The 17,323-nt window shown below is 45.0% G+C and overlaps 1 protein-coding gene across 2 annotated transcripts in view; it reads right to left on the bottom strand.

Annotated features, from left to right (window-relative positions):
- Window positions 1-17,323, bottom strand: part of LOC140738899 (golgin subfamily B member 1-like) — a 205,064-nt gene that overhangs the window by 154,009 nt on the left and 33,732 nt on the right. For both annotated transcript variants that reach the window (XM_073066900.1, XM_073066901.1), the window contains one exon: window positions 16,851-17,003. In XM_073066900.1, the coding sequence (XP_072923001.1) occupies window positions 16,851-17,003 (153 nt within the window). The remainder of the gene's footprint in view (window positions 1-16,850; window positions 17,004-17,323) is intronic.

Raw genomic sequence — 17,323 nt, forward strand, 5'->3', positions numbered from 1 at the left:
GGAAGTCCAGAACGAGGGGTCACAGTTTAAGGATAAAGGCGAAGCCTTTTAGGACCGAGATGAGGAAAAACTTCTTCACACAGAGAGTGGTAAATCTGTGGAATTCTCTGCCACAGGAAACAGTTGAGGCCGGTTCATTGGCTATATTTGAGAGGAAGTTAGATATGGCCCTTGTGACTAAAGGGATCAGGGGGTATGGAGAGAAAGCAGGTACAGGGTTCTGAGTTGGATGATCAGCCATGATCATACTGAATGGCTGGGCAGGCTCAAAGGGCCGAATGGCCTACTCCTGCACCTATTTTCTATGTTTCTATGGATCTGACTGTTCTTTTGTATTGAGATGTTAAAGGTTCAATCTGTCCTGCTGACTCCTTGTCTCACTTGCAGGATGTAACAATCTATACTCTTTTCTGATTACCTTTGTCTGATGTGATTAAGTGTTCTTTGTCAAGTCTGCTTACTTTTGTTTTAGGTGATTAAGTGGCCTTTATCTTGGACTATCACTGTTGATGGCATTCGAGACAAAGATGGTAGAAAAAACTCTGTATCTCTATCCTATCCTTAGAGACTTCCAGTGTCTGACTCTCTGTGAGTGCAGATGGAATGTTCTCTCTCGTAGCTTGCTACTAATAAAGGCGGAAAAGAATCAACTGTGGTACTTGTTTCATTACATCGGGTTGATAACCGTTGACAAAGGCATTCTACAAGTATGTGAAGGGCAAGAGGATAAAACGTGAGAGAATTGAAACATAAAGTGTGACAGTGGAAATGTGTGTATGGAACCAGAGGAGATGGTAGAGGTACTTAATGAATACTTTACTTCAGTATTCACTATGGAAAAGGATCTTGGCGATTGTAGGGATGACTTGCAGTGGATTGAAAAGCTTGAACATGTAGATATTAAGAAAAAGGATATGCTGGAGCTTTTGGAAACCATCAAGTTGGATAAGTCACCGGGACCAGATGGGATGTACCCAGGCTACTGTGGGAAGTGAGGGAGGAGATTGCTGAGCCTCTGGCGATGATCTTTGCATCATCAATGAGGACGGGAGAGATTCCGGAGGATTAGAGGGTTGCGGATGTGGCTCCCTTGTTCAAGAAAGGGAGTAGGGATAGCCCAGGAAATTATAGACCAGTGAGTCTTACTTCTGTGGTTGATTAGTTGATGGAGAAGATCCTGAGAGGCAGGATTTATGAACATTTGGAGAGGCATAATATGATAAGGAATAGTACTATCGCTTTGTCAAAGGCAGGTTGTGCCTTACGAGCCTGATTGAACTTTTTGAGGATGTGACTAAACACATTGATGAAGGTAGAGCAGTAGATGTAGTGTATATGGATTTCAGCAAGGCATTTGATAAGGCACCCCATGCAAGGCTTATTGAAAAAGTAAAGAGGTACGGGATCCAAGGGGACACTGCTTTGTGAATCCAGAACTGGCTTGCCCACAGAAGGCAAAGAGTGGTTGTAGATGGGCCATGTTCTGCATGAGGGACAGTCATGAGTGGTGTGCCTCAGGGATCTGTTCTGGGACCCCTAATCGTCATGATTTTTATAAATGACCTGGATGAAGAAGTAGAGGGATGGGTTAGTAAATTTGCAGATAACACAAAGGTTGGAGGTGTTGTGGATAGTGTAGAGGGCTGTCATGAGGTTACTGCAGGACTGGGCTGAGAAGTGGCAGATGGAGTTCAACCCAGATAAGTGTGAGGTGGTTCATACTGGTAGGTCAAATATGATGACAGAATATAATATTTATGGTAAGACTCTTGGCAGTGTGGAGGATCAGAGGGATCTTGGGGTCCAAGTCAACAGGACACACAAAGCTGCTGCACAGGTTGACTCTTTGGTTAAGAAAGTAAATGGTGCATTGGCCTTCATCAGTCGAGGGACTAAGTTTAGGAGCCGAGAGGTAATGTTGCAGCTATATAGGACCCTGGTCAGACCCCACTTGGAGTACTGTGCTCAGTTCTGGTCTCCTTACTACACAAAGGATATGGAAAGCATAGAAAGAGTGCAGAGGAGATTTACAAGGATGTTGCCTGGATTGGGGAGCATGCCTTATGTGAATAGGTGGAGTGAACTCAGTCTTTTGTCCTTGAAGTGATGGAGAATGAGAGGTGACCTGATAGAGGTGTAGAAGATGATGAGAGGTATTGATCTTATGGATAGTCAGAGGCTTTTTCCCAGGGCTCAACTGGCTAGCACAAGAGGGCACAGTTTTAAGGTGCATGGAAGAAGGTACAGAGGAGATGTCAGGGGTTAGTGTTTTTTTTAAAACACAGAGAGTGGTGAGTGCGTGGAATGGGCTGCCGGCAATGGTGGTGGAGGCGGATACGATAGAGTCTTTTAAGAGACGCCTGGACAGGTACATGGAGCTCAGAAAAATAGAGGGCTACGGGTAACCCTAGGTAATTTCTAAGGTAAGGGCATGTTTGGTACAGCTTTGTAGGCCAAAGGGCCTGTATTGTGCTGTAGGTTTTCTATGTTTTAGAGCAAAAATTAATATGAATTTAGAGGATTGGGTAGCTTTTAAAAACCTAGAGAAGGCAATGGAAAAAGTCATTAAGAAGGTAAAGACTCAATATGAAAGTAAGCTAGCCAATAATATTAAACAGGATACCAAAAGTTTCTTCAGGTAGAGGCAAGAGTAGATACAACTGGAAAACGATACTAGAGTGATGGTCATGGGGGATAATGAAATAGCAGCAAACTGAATAAGTATTTTGCATCAGTCTTCACTGAGGAAGACACTAGTGTTATGGTGGAAAATCCTGGTGTCAGGGGGCATGAAGTGTGTGAAGTTATGGTAACTAGGAGAGAAGATTCTTGGGAAACCAATGGTCTGAAGATAGATAAGTCACCTGGACCAGATGGTGTACATCTCAGAATTCTACGAGGTGGTTAAAGAGATCATGGAGGCATTAGAAATTATTGTTTAAGAATCAAATAATTCTGGAAGACTGGCCTATAGTTTGCTTTCTTGTGCCTCTCTCCCTTCTTGGAACAGTGGAGAGACATTTGCAATTTTCCAGTTAGTCTGACCTCAGTGGTTGGAAAGATGTTGGAATCGATTATTAAGGATGAGGTCTCAGGGTACTTAAAAAAACATAGAAAACATAGAAAACCTACATCACAATACAGGCCTTTGGCTAACAAAGTTGTGCCAAACATGTCCCTACCTTAGAAATTACTAGGCTTACCTACAGCCCTCTATTTTTCTAAGCTCCACATACCTATCCAAAAGTCTCTTAAAAGACCCGATCATATCTACCTCCACCACCCTCAGCGGCAGCCCATTCCACGCACTCACCACTCTCTATGTAAAAAACTTACCCCTGACATCTCCTCTATACCTACTTCCAACCACCTTAAAACAGTGTCCTCTCATGATACTCATTTCAGCCCTGGGAAAAAGCCACTGACTATCCACACGATCAATGCCTCTCATCATCTTACACCCCTTTATCAGGTCACCTCTCATCCTCCGTCACTCCAAGGAGAAAAGGCCAAGTTCTCTCAACCTATTCTCATAAGGCATGCTCCCCAATCCAAACAACATCCTTGTAAATCTCCTCTGCACCCTTTCTATAGTTTCCACATCCTTCCTGTAGTGAGGTGACCAGAAAAGAGTGGGGTCTGACCATGGTCCCATACAGGTATAACATTACCTCTCAGCTCTTGAACTCAATCCCACAGTTGATGAAGGCCAATACACCGTATACCTTGTTAACCACATATTCAATCTGCACATTAGCTTTCAGTGTCCTATGGAATCAGACCCCAAGAACCCTCTAATCCTCCACACTGCCAAGAGTCTTAACATTAATACTATATTCTGCCATCATATTTGACCTACCAAAATGAATCACCTCAAACTTATCTGGGTTGAACTCGATCTGCCACTTCTCAGCCCAGTTTTGCCAACTATCGATGTTCCACTGTAAACTCTGACAGCCCTCCATACTCTCAAAATCACCCCCAACCTTTGTGTCATCAGCAAATTTAATAACCCATCCCTCCACTTCCTCATTCAGGTCATTTACAAAACTCACAAAGAGAAGGGGTCCCAGAATAGCTGTCTACAACCACTATTTGCCTTCTGTGAGCAAGTTAATTCTATATCCAAAAGCAAGGTCCCCTTGGATCCCATGACACCTTACTTTCTCAATAAGCCTTGCATGGGGTACCTTATCAAATGCCTTGCTGAAGTGCATATACACTACATCTACTGCTTTACCTTCAACAAGGTGTTTAGTCACACCCTCAAAACTTCAATCAGGCTTATAAGGGTCAGATACTAGATACAAGGGTCAGTACCCCTGTGGCTGTCCCCCTTAACAATAAGTACTCCTGTTTGAGTACCATTGGAGAGGACGGCCTCCCTGGGGGAAGCAACAGTGGCCGCCCCTCTGGCACAGAGTCTGGCCGTGTGGCACAGAAGGGTAGGGAAAGGAAGATGGCACAAGTAATAGGGGACTCTATAGTTATGGGGTCAGACAGGCAATTCTGTGGATGCAGGAAAGAAACACGGACAGTTGTTTGCGTCTCAGATGCCAAGGTCCGGGATGTTTCTGATCGCATCCATGAGATCCTGAAGTGGGAAGGTGAACAGCCAGAGGTCATGGTACATATTGGTACCAACAATAGAGGTAGAAAAAGGGAGGAGGACCTGAAAGCAGACTACAGGGGGTTAAGAAGGAAGTTGAAAGCAGAACCTCAAAGGTAGTAATCTCGGGATTACTGCCTACGCCACACGACAGTGAGTATAGGAAGTGAGTGAGGTGGAGAATAAATGCATGGCTGAGGGATTGGAGCAGGGGGCAGGGATTCAGTTTTCTGGATCATTGGGACCCCCCCCTTTAGCAGGCGTGACCTGTACAAAAAGGACAGGTTGCACTTGAATCCAAGGGGGACCAGTATCCTGGCAGGGAGGTTTGCTAAGGCCATTAGGGATAGTTTAAACTAGAATTGCTGGGGGTGGCAACCCAACTGAAGAGATAGGGGAAGGAGCTGTTGGCTCACAAATAGAGATAGCTTGGAGACAGTGCGAGAGAGAGGATAGGCAAGAGATAGAGAAGGGATGCACTCATGAACAAAGCGGATGAGCTTAGAGTGTGGATCAGTACTTGGAGCTATGATGCTGTGACCATTGCGGAGACTTGGATAGCTCAGGGGCAGGAATGGTTATGTAGAATGCCAGGCTTTAGATGCTTCAGAAAGGACAGAGAGGGAGGCAAGAGAGGTGGGAGTATGGCACTGCTGATCAGAGATAGTGTCACGAAGAGAAGGGGTCCCAGAACAGATCCCTGAGGCACACCATTGGTCAGCAACCTTCATGTAGAATATGACCTGTCTACAACCACTCTTTGTCTTCTATGGGCAAGCTAGTCCTGGTTCCAAAAACCAAGGTTCCCTTGGATCCCATGCCTCCTTACATTCTCAATAAGCCTTGCATGGGGTACCTTATCAAATGCCTTGCTGAAATCCATATACACTACATCTACTGCTCTACCTTCATCAATGTGTTGAGTCACATCCTCAAAAAATTCAATCACTCTCGTAAGACACGATCTGCCTTTGACAAAACCATGCTGACTATTCCTAATCATATTATGCCTCTCCAAATGTTCATAAATCCTGCCTCTCAGGATCTTCTCCATCAACTTACCAACCACTGAAGTAAGACTCACTGGTCTATAATTTCCTAGGCTATCTCTACTTACTTTCTTGAATAAAAAACATCTGCAACCCTCCAGTCCTCCGGAAACTCTCCTGTCGCCATTGGCAATGATCTTTGCAAAATCAGAGGCTCTGCAACCTCCTCTTTTGCCTCCCACAGTAGCTTGGGGTATATCTCATCCGGACCCAGTGACTTAACCAACTTGCTGGTGGAACACAGCAGGCCAGGCAGCATCTATAAGGAGAAGCACTGTCGACATTTTGGGCCAAGACCCTTCTTTCCTGACGAAGGGTCTCGGCCCGAAACGTCGACAGTGCTTTTCCCTATAGATGCTACCTGATCTGCTGCGTTCCACCAGCATTTTGTATGTGTTGCTTTAATTCCCAGCATCTGCAGATTTCCTCATGTTGACAAGAAATGGAACAAGAAGGCAGCGGGAGAGCACCTAAGGATTTCCAGCGGAAAGACATTTTGAGTTCTCAGGGGAAGAGAGAGGCCAGACTGTGCAGGCGCGTGACATCACCCATTTGAGCACGAACAGTTTAAAAAGGGGAAGGAATCTGCAGAAGTTTTGGATTCAGAACAAGAAAGCAGCGGGAGAGCACCTGAGGATTTCCAGCGGGAAGACATTTTGAATTCACGGGGGAAGAGAGAGGCCAGACTGTGCAGGCGCGTGATGTCAGCCAGTTGAGCACGAACAGTTTAAAAAGAAGGCAGCCATATCCAGCGGGCAGCATTGGGAGCAGGCAGTGGAGTGAGAGGCAGCAGAGTGAAAGGGCTTTGGCTCCATGGGCTTCGGCGGTAACAGGATGAGGTGAACCAGTTGTTGATTGCAAAAGGAGATAGTGTGTGTGTGAGCAAACACGAGGAAATCTGCAGATGCTGGAAATTCAAACAACACACACAAAATGCTGGTGGAACACAGCAGGCCAGGCAGCATCTATAAGGAGAAGCACTGTCGACGTCTTGGCCCGAAACGTCGACAGTGCTTCCCCTTATAGATGCTGCCTGGCCTGCTGTGTTCCACCAGCATTTTGTGTGTGTAGTATGTGTGTGAGGCCAGTTTTCTGTGGTTCAGTGTAAGATGTGGGAGGTCCTGGAGTCTCCCGGCGTCCCGGACAGCCACATCTGCACCCAGTGCATCGAGATGTAACTCCTAAAGGACCGTGTTAGGGAACTGGAGCTGCAGCTCGATGAAACTTCATCTGGTCAGGGAGAGTGTGGAGGTGATAGATAGGAGTTACAGACAGGTGGTCACTCCAGGGCCACAGGGGACAGAGAAATGGGTCACAGTCAGGCAAGGGAAGGGGAAGTGTCAGGTACTAGAGGGTACCCCAGTGGCTGTACCCCTTGACAATAAGTACTCCTGTTTGAATACTGTTGGGGGGGGACAGCCTACCTGGAGGAAGCGACAGTGGCCGTGCCTCTGGCACAGAGTCTGGCCCTGTGGCTCAGAAGGGTAGGGAAAGGAAGAGGAAGGCAGTAGTGATAGGGGACTCTATATATAGTCAGGGGATCAGACAGGCGATTCTGTGGACGCAGGAATGAAAATCGGATGGTAGTTTGCCTCCCAGGTGCCAGGGCCCGGGATGTTTCTGATCGCGTCCCAGATATCCTGCGGTGGGAGGGAGAACAGTCAGAGGTTGTGGTACATATTGGTACCAATGACATAGGTAGGAAAAGGGAAGAGGTCCTGAAAGAAGACTACAGGGAGTTAGGAAGGAAGTTGAAAAGCAGGACCTCAAAGGTAGTAATCTCGGGATTACTGCCTGTGCCACGCGACAGTGAGAATAGGAACAGAATGAGGTGGAGGATAAATGATTGGAGCAGGGGGCATGGATTCAGATTTCTGGATCACAGGGACCTCTTTTGGGGCAGGTGTGACCTGTACAAAAAGGACGGGTTGCACTTGAATCCCAGGGGGACCAATATACTGGTGGGCAGATTTGATAGAGCTGTTGGGGAGGATTTAAACTAGTTTGGCAGGGGGGTGGGAATCAGAATGTGAGTGTAGGGATTAAGGTAGAAGGACAAGGGCACGATGCTAAGAGTTCTGAGTTGATGAAGGACAGGCAGGGGAAAGAACATGATTGTAGCCAGTTAAAGGGGTTCAAATGTGTCTATTTCAATGCTAGGAGTATTAGGAACAAGGAGGATGAACTTACACCATGGATTAGTATGTGGAACTACAATGTTGTGACCGTTACAGAAACTTGGTTGGAGGAAGGGCAGGATTGGATGATGCAGATCCTGGGGTTCAGATGTTTTAAAAGGAATAGGATGGGAGGTAGAAAAGAGAGGGGGAGTGGCATTGCTGGTCAGGGATAGTATCACGGCTATAGAAAGGGAGGACGCTGCAGAAGGATTGTCCATGGAGTCAGTCTGGGTGGAAGTCAGAAATAGGAAGGGATCAATCACTGTGCTGGGAGTAGTCTATAGGCCCCCAAATAGCCCTCAGGACACCAAGGAGCAGATAAGCAGGCAGATTTTAGAATGGTGCAGGAAATACAGGGTAGTAGTTATGGGTGATATCAACTTCCCTCATATTGACTGGCACCTCCTGAGTGCAAGGGGGACAGATGGAGCTGAATTTGTCAGGTGTGTTCAAGAAGGATTCCTGACACAGTATGTGGACCAGCCGACGAGAGGAAAGCCTATACTGGATCTACTTCTGGGTAATGAACCTGGTCAGGTGACAGACCTCTTGGTGGGGGAGCATTTTGGTGAGAGTGACCACAGCTCCCTTAGCTTCAGCATAGCTATGGAAAGGGATAAAATCAGATGAAATGGCAAAGCGCTTAACTGGGGAAGGGCTAACTTTGAAGGGATGAGGCAGAAACTAGCGAGAGTAAATTGGAAACAGATGTTCAAAGGGTTAGGGCACAGAAGAAATGTGGGAGAAGTTTAGGGACCACTTGAGCTGGGTTCAGGATAGGTTTGTCCCACTGAGGCAAGAAAAAATGGTAGGAAAAGGGAACCATGGCTGACGAAACATGTGAGGCAATGCGTCAAGAGGAAAAAGGAAGCATATGTTAGATATAAGAAGCAGGAAGTAGGAGGGGCTTATGAGAAATATAGGGTAGCCAGGAAGGAGCTAAAGAAAGGACTTGGGAGAGCTTGAAGGGGACATTGGCACGTAGGATTAAGGAGAACCCCAAGGCGTTCTATGCGTATGTGAAAAATAGGAGGATGACGAGAACGAAGGTGGGACCGCTAAAGGATAAAGAGGGCAACATGTGCTTGGAGGTGGAGGAGGTTGGGGAGGTCCTAAATGAATACTTTGCTTCAGTATTTACAAGTGAAAAGGATCTTGATCAGGATGAGGTCAAAGTAGAGCGGGCCTGTGTGCTGGACAATGTGGAGATTAAGGAAGATGAAGTGCTGGATCTTCTTAAAAACATTAAGATTGATAAATCCCCAGGGCCGGATATGATACACCCCAGGTTGTTGTGGGAATTGAGAGAAGAGATCGCAGGAGCATTAGCTATGATCTTTGAATCCTCTTTAGCTGCAGGGGAAGTGCCAGAGGATTGGAGAATGGCAAATGTAGTTCCTTTGTTTAAAAAAAGGTAATAGGGAGAAACCTGGGAACTATAGACCGCTGAGTCTTATGTCAGTGGTATGCAAACTACTGGAAAGGATTCTTAAGAATAGGATCTATGAGCATATAGAGAAGTACAGTCTACTCATGGATAGTCAACATGGCTTTGTGAAGAGAAGATCGTGCCTCACAAGCCTGATTGAGTTTTTTGAAGAGGTAACAAAAGAAATTGATGAGGGTAGGGCAGTGGATGTGGTCTACATGGACTTTAGCAAAGCATTTGACAAGGTCCCTCATGAGAGACTCATCCAGAAAGTCAAGAGGCATAGGATAAGTGGATCCTTGGCTGTTTGGATAAAAAATTGGCTTAAAGGAAAAAAGCAGAGAGTAGTTGTGGAAGAAAAGTATTTTGCCTGGAGGTTGGTGACTATTGGAGTGCCGCAGGGATCTGTCCTGGGACCCCTGTTATCTGTGATTTTTATAAATGACCTGGATGTAGAGGCGGAAGGATGGGTGAGTAAGTTTGCGGATGACACGAAGATTGAAGGAGTTGTGGATGGAGCTGTAGGTGGTCGAAGGTTACAAGAGGATATAGACAGGCTGCAGAGTAGGGCAGTAAAATGGCAGATGGAGTTCAATCTGGACAAGTGTGAGGTGATGCATTTTGGAAGGACAAACCAGAAGACTGAGTACAGGATTAATGGTCAGTTACTTAAGAGTGTAGATGAACAAAGGGACCTTGGGGTTCAAATCCATACATCCCTCAAGGTCGCTGCACAGGTTGATAGGGTAGTTAAGAAGGCCTATGGGATGCTAGGCTTCATTAACAGGGGGACTGAGTTCAAGAGTAGAGAGGTCATGTTGCAACTCTACAAATCTCTGGTGAGACCACACTTAAGAGTATTGTGTTCATTTCTGGTCACCTCATTATAGGAAGGATGTGGAAGCTATGGAGAGGGTGCAGAGGAGATTTACCAGGATGTTGCCTGTTTTGAAGAAAAGGTCATATGAAGCAAGGTTAGCAGAGCTGGGACTTTTCTCTTTGGAGCGTAGAAGAATGAGAGGGGACTTGATAGAGGTCTACAAGATTATGAGAGGCATAGATAGGGTGGATAATCAGTACCTGTTTCTCAGGGCACCAACAGCAAACACCACAGGGCATATGTACAGAATTAAGAGAGGGAAGGTTAGGGGAGACATCAGGGTAAGTTTTTGTTACACAGAGGGTTGTGAATGCCTGGAATGACTTGCCAGGGATGGTGGTGGTGGCTAGAACATTAGGGGTATTTAAGAGCCTCTTGGACAGGCACATGGATGAAAGAAAATGGAGGGTTATGGGGTAGTGTGGGTTTAGTACTTTTTTTAAGGATTATATCGGTCGGCACAACATGGGTGGGCTGAAGGGCCTGTACTGTGCTGTAGTGTTCTATGGTTCTATGACTTAACCAACTTGATGCTTTTCTAAAGCACCAACACATCCTCTTTCTTAATGTCTATATGCCCAAGTGTTTCTGTCTGCTGTAAGGCATCCCTGCAATTGCCAAGGTTCTTTTCTGTAGTGGATACTGAAACAAAGTATTGATTAAGTACCCCAGCTACCTCCCCCGGTTCCATACACTTTTCCACTGTCACGCTTGATTGGTCCTATGCTCTTAGGTCTTATCCTCCTTGCTCTTCACATTTTTGTAGAATGCCTTGGTGTTCCTTAATCCTGCTCACCAAGGCTTCTCTGGTCCCCTACTGGCTGTCCCAATTTCATTCTTAAGCTCCTTCCTTCTAGCCTTATAATTTTCTAGATCTCTATCATCACTGAGTTTTTTTAAACCTTTCATAAGCTTTTCTTTTCTTCTTGACTAGATTTTTAACAGCCTTTGTAGACCATGGTTCCTGTACCCTACCATCTTTTCCCTGCACTCATTGAAACATACCTATGCAGAATGCCAAGCAAATATCCCCTGAACATATGCCACATTTCTGCCGTACATTTAGCTGAGAAAATCTGTTCCCAATTCATGCTTCCAAGTTCCTGCCTGACAGCTTCGTATTTCCCCTTACTCCAAATAAACGTTTTCCTAACTTGTCTGTTCCTATATCTCTCCAATGCTATGGGAAAGGTGATGGAATTGTGACCACTATCTCCAAAAAATGTTCTCTCACTGAGAGACCTGACACCTGACTAGGTTCATTTCCCAATACCAGATCAAGTACAGCCTCTCCTCCTGTCAGCTCATTTACATACTGTGTCAGGAAGCCTCCTTGAACACACCGAACAAACTCCACTCCATCTAAACCCCTGCTCTAGGGAGATGCCAATCAATACCGGAGAAATTAAAATCTCCTATCACAACAACCCTGTTACTATTGCATCGTTCCAGAATCTGTCTCCACATCTGATCTTCGATGTCACTGTTACTATTGGGTAGTCTATAAAAAACACCCAGTAGTTATTCACCCCTTCCTGTTTCTAACTTCCACCCACATAGAATCAGTGGACAAACCCTCCAAGACTTTCTCCTTTTCTGCAGCATGACACCACCTCTGATCAGCAGTGCCACGTCCCCACCTCTTTTGCCTCCCTCCCTGTCCTTTCTGAAACATCTAAAGCCTGGCACTCTAAGTAGCCATTCCTGCCCCTGAGCCATCCAAGTCTCTGTAATGGTCACAAAATCATAGCTCCAAGTACTGATCCATGCTCTAAGCTCATCCACTTTGTTCATGATACTCATCTGCTTTGTTCATTACATGTCAATGATTGGATGATGGAATTGATGACTTTGTTGCAAAGTTCACAGAAGATATGAAAACAGGTGGAAGGGCAGTAGTTTTGAGGAAGTCGAGTGGCTATAGAAGGACAGACAGATTAGGAGAATGGGCAAATAAATGGCAGATGGAATACAGTGTCGGGAAGTGTATGGTCATGCACTTTGGCAGAAGTAAAGAAAGGACTGTTTTCTAAATGGAGAGAAAATACGAAAACTGAGGCGCAAAGGGACTTGGCAGACCTTGTGTAGGATTCCCTAAAGGTTAATTTGCAGGTTGAGTCTGGGGTGAGGAAAGCAAATGCAATGTTAGCATTTATTTCAAGAAGACTGGAATATAAAACAAAGGATGTAATTTATAAAGCACTGACGAGGCCCCACTTAAGAGTATTATGAGCAGTTTTGGTCCCCTTATCTTAGAAAAGATGTGCTGAAACTGGACAGGGTTCAAACGAGGTTCACGAAAATTATTCCAGGATTGAATGGCATGTCATATGAATAGTGCTTGATGGCTCTGGGTCTGTATTCACTAGAATTCAAAAAAATAAGGGGAGACCTCAATGGAACCTATCAAATGGTGAAAGGTCTTGATAGAGTGGATGTGGAGAGGATTCTTCCTATCGTGGGTGAGTCTAAGACCAGAGGACACAGCCTCAAAATAGAGGGGCATCCTTTTAGAATGGAGATGAGGAGGAATTCCTTTAGCCAGAGAGTGGTGAATCTGTGGAATTCTTTGCCACAGACAGCTGAGAAGGCCAAGTTTTAAATCTATATTTAAGGCAAAGGTTGATAGATTCTTGATTTATCGGGGCATGAAGGGATACAGGAGGAAGGCAGGAGATTAAGGCTCAGAGAGAGAGAAAAAAATCAGTCAGCCATGATGAAATGGCAGAGCAGACTTGATGGGCCAAATAGCCTAATTCTGTTCCTTTATCTTATAGTCTTTCCATAACCTTTCATTCTCTGATGTTCCAAGAATCAATTAAACTCAGCCTTAAATCCAATGACCTGGGCTCCACAGCTACCTGTAACAATTATACAGTTTCACCACCCTCTGGCTATAGAAATTCCTCATCTCCGATCTAAATGGACGTCTCTATTTTGAGAATGTGCCCTCTGGTCCTAGACTCCCCTTCTTAGGAAATATTTTCTCCATATCCACTCTATGCCTTTCAACATCTAATCAGTTTCAATGAGATTCCACAACCCCCCCCCCCCATGATAAGCCTTTCACTCCCTCTCCAATGTCAGAACATCCTTTCTTAGACAAGAGGCCCAAAACTGTACATAATACTCCAAATGAGGCCTCACCAGTGCCTTATAAAGCCTCAGCATCACACCCTTGTTTTTTATCCTAGTCCTCTTGAAATGAATGCTAACATCCCATTGCTTTCCTCACCACCAACTCAACCTTCAAATTAACCTTTAGGGAACCCTACATGAGGACTCCAAAGTCCCTTTGTAATTCAGATTTTTGAATTTTCTCCCTGTTTACAGTCTACGTTTTGTATTCCAGCTACCAAAGTGCATAACCATCAACTTCCAAATACTGCAATTCCATCTGCCACTTCTTTGCTCATACACCTGATTTGTTCAAGTCCTTCTGCAGCCTCCCCTGCTTCCTCAACACCATTTGCCTCTCCGCTAATCTTTGTATTGTCCACAAACTCAACCACAAAGCCATCAATTCCATCATCCAAATCATTCACATACAATGTTAAAAGAAGCGATTCCTATCTCCCTTCAAACTTGTAGCCCACAGCCTGGCTACTGTTCAGAGGCTTGTATACAACTCCCACTAGGGTTTTATTACTCTTGCAGTTCCTTATCTCCACCCACAACAATTCTACATCTTCTGACCCAATGTCACCTCTTTCTAAGGATTTGATTCCATCTTTTACCAACAAAACCACACCACCTCCTCTGCCTCCCTGTCTGTACTTAGGATACAATGTGTATCCTTGGATTTTAGCCTCCCATTTATCTTATGGAGAGCAACACTTTATTTTGTATCTAGGTAACCTCTAACTTGATGGTATGAACATCAACCTCTCAAATTTCCAGTAACAGCACCTCCATCCCTTTCTTTCACCATTCCCCATTCCTGTTTTCCTCTCTCAGCTTATGACCTTACCTGCCCATCAACTCCCTCTAGTGCTCTTTCCCCCTTCCATTTCTGTCCTGTTGCCTTGACGTCGCACGTGATGAAGACCATGGAGCGGCTGATAATACAGAATCTGAGGCCACAAACCAGGCACGCCCAGGATCCTCTTCAGTTTGCATATAAGGAGAAGGTGGGAGTGGAGGATGCTATCACGTATTTGCTGCACAAATCACTCTCTCACCTAGAGGGGGTCAGTTGTGCTGTGAGGATTACATTCCTTGACTTCTCTAGTGCCTTTAACACCATCCAGCCCAAGATCTTAAGGCACAAACTAACGGAGATGGGAGTAGACTCTCACATGGTGGATTGGATAGTGGACTACTTGACAGATAGACCTCAGTATGTGCGGTTGGGAGACTGTAGGTCTGACACGGTGATCAGCAGCACAGGGGCGCCGCAGGGAACCGTACTCTCTCCGGTCCTGTTCACCCTGTACACATCAGACTTCCAATATGACTCAGAGTTCTGCCATGTGCAGAAGTTCACTGATGACACGGCCATAGTGGGGTGTGTCAGGAATGGACAGGAGGAGGAGTATAGGAAACTGATACAGGACTTTGTGATATGGTGCAACTCAAACTACCTGCGTCTCAATATCACCAAGACCAAGGAGATGGTGGTGGACTTTAGGAGGTCTAGGCCTCATATGGAGCCAGTGATCATTAATGGAGAACGTGTGGAGCAGGTTAAGACCTACAAGTATCTGGGAGTACAGTTAGACGAGAAGCTTGACTGGACTGCCAACACAGATGCCTTGTGCAGGAAGGCACAGAGTCGAATGTACTTCCTAAGAAGGTTGGCGTCATTCAATGTCTGCAGTGAGATGCTGAAGATGTTCTATAGGTCAGTTGTGGAGAGCGCCCTCTTCTTTGTGGTGGCGTGTTGGGGAGGAAGCATTAAGAAGAGGGACGCCTCACGTCTTAATAAGCTGGTAAGGAAGGCGGGCTCTGTCGTGGGCAAAGGACTGGAGAGTTTAACATCGGTAGCTGAGCGAAGGGCGCTGAGTAGGCTACGGTCAATTATGGATAACTCTGAACATCCTCTACATAGCACCATCCAGAGACAGAGAAGCAGTTTCAGTGACAGGTTACTATCAATGCAATGCTCCTCAGACAGGATGAAGAGGTCAATACTCCCCAATGCCATTAGGCTTTACAATTCTACCTCCAGGACTTAAGAACTTTTTAAAAGCTATTAATGCTTTTTGAGACGGTGATTTAGATGCATATCATATTTTTTTTTACTGAGTTAAGTATTGTATGTAATTAGTTTTGCTACAGCAAGTGTATGGGACATTGGAAAAAAGTTGAATTTCCCCATGGGGATGAATAAAGTATCTATCTATCTATCTATCTATGGACTTGTGTCCTCTCCTATCAGATTCCTCCATTTCCAGCCCTTTATCTCTTTCACCAATCATCAGCTCTTTACTTCACCCGCCCCACCCCTCCAGTTCCTGGTTTCACCCAACACCTGCCACCTTGTACTTCTTCTTTCCTTCCCCCCACCTTTTTAGTTGACTTCTTCCCCCTTCCTTTCCAATCCTGATGAAGGGTCTCAACCTGAAAAGTCCACTGTTTAGTCTTTTCCACAGATGATGCCTTGCCTGCTGAGTTCCTCCAGTATTTTGTGTGTTGCTTTGGATTTCCCATATCTGCAGATTTTCTCTTGTTTGTGAACCTCCTAACTACAATCTTCTTTCAGCTGTGACTTAGTGATCCCTACAACATTATAATCTCCAAATGTGCTACAAGATCATCTACCTTATTCTGTATACTGGATCCATTCAAATAGCACACTCTCAGTCATGTGTTTGTCACCCTTTTCAATTTTGTCCCCATTATATTGCAACTAATCCCACTGACTGCAATTTTGCTCTATCATCTACCGCTCCTTCCTGACACTACCTTTACTGGTATACCAACTGCCCCATTCTCAGCCCTATCATTCAGTTTCCCATCCTGCGCCAAATTAGTTTAAACCTTCCCAACAGTTCTAGCAAACCTGCCCACAAGAACATTTGTCCCTCTCTGGTTCAGGTGTAATCCGTCCCTTTTGTATGGGTCATACCTTCCCCAGAAGAGATCCCAATAAAGTGACCCAGTCAGTGGCCACATTATAATACAGGAGTGGAACCCGTTGTGGTCTTCAGCTGCTGTGGCCCATCACTTCAAGGTTCGACACATGTGCATTCAGAAATGCTCTTCTGTACAACACTGTTGTAATGCATGGCTATTTGAGTTGCAGCTGCCTTTATGTCAGCTTGGACCATCTGGCCATTCTCCTCCGACCTCTCTGATTAACAATGTGCTTTCACCTACAAGGTGCCGTTCACTCAATGGTTTACTGGTTATCACACCATTTTCTGTACATTCTAGAGACTGCTGTCAGCAGGAGATCAGCAGTTTGACATACTCAAACCACCTGTCTGGCACCTACAATCGTAGTGACTTAGATCATATTTCTTCCTTCTTGTGCTGTTTGGTCTACACAACTGAACCCTTTGATCACGTCTGCATGCCTTTATGCATTCAGTTCCTGCTACATGAGTGGCTGATTAGATATTTGCAGTAATGAGCAGGTGTATAGGTTTACCTAATATAGTGACTGGGTAAAAGAGGGCAAGAATGCAATGCAATGGATATGTTGGTGTGCCAAAAGCTGTAACTCCAGACTAAATCAGAAATAAATATCATAACATACCTTTAATTGAACATCTTTACTTTGAAGTTGAAAGTCTTTCTCACGTACAAGTTCTTTGAGTTGAATGACTAACTGCTCTGTATGTGTAAGACGCTCCATCACATCTTCTGATACCTCACCACTGGTCTCCATCTCAGACTGGTGACTGGTCGCCTACATAACACAAATCCATAGCTCAAAATGGGAATAGGTCAAACCAGCAATTAGTACACGGGTGTAGCCTATTGGACAAATATTTAATATTCCTCTTACTTCCCTGTGTACACAGTAATATTAGAAAAATAGCATACAAATTGCAGTAGTGAAGCAAATAAGCACAGTTGGACTTCTGCATTAGTTCCTCAGTTTTAACTTTAAATTCCTTTAGTGGCCTCAAGCCTTTCCAGTTTGGAACATATTTACTGATTAAGCATCCACAGACCTGAGGGATAAAGAATCTGAATATTCATAACTCCCAGTTATAAAATTTTCAA

The sequence above is a fragment of the Hemitrygon akajei genome, chromosome 14, assembly GCF_048418815.1.
Source record: "Hemitrygon akajei chromosome 14, sHemAka1.3, whole genome shotgun sequence".
Classification (NCBI taxonomy): domain Eukaryota; kingdom Metazoa; phylum Chordata; class Chondrichthyes; order Myliobatiformes; family Dasyatidae; genus Hemitrygon; species Hemitrygon akajei.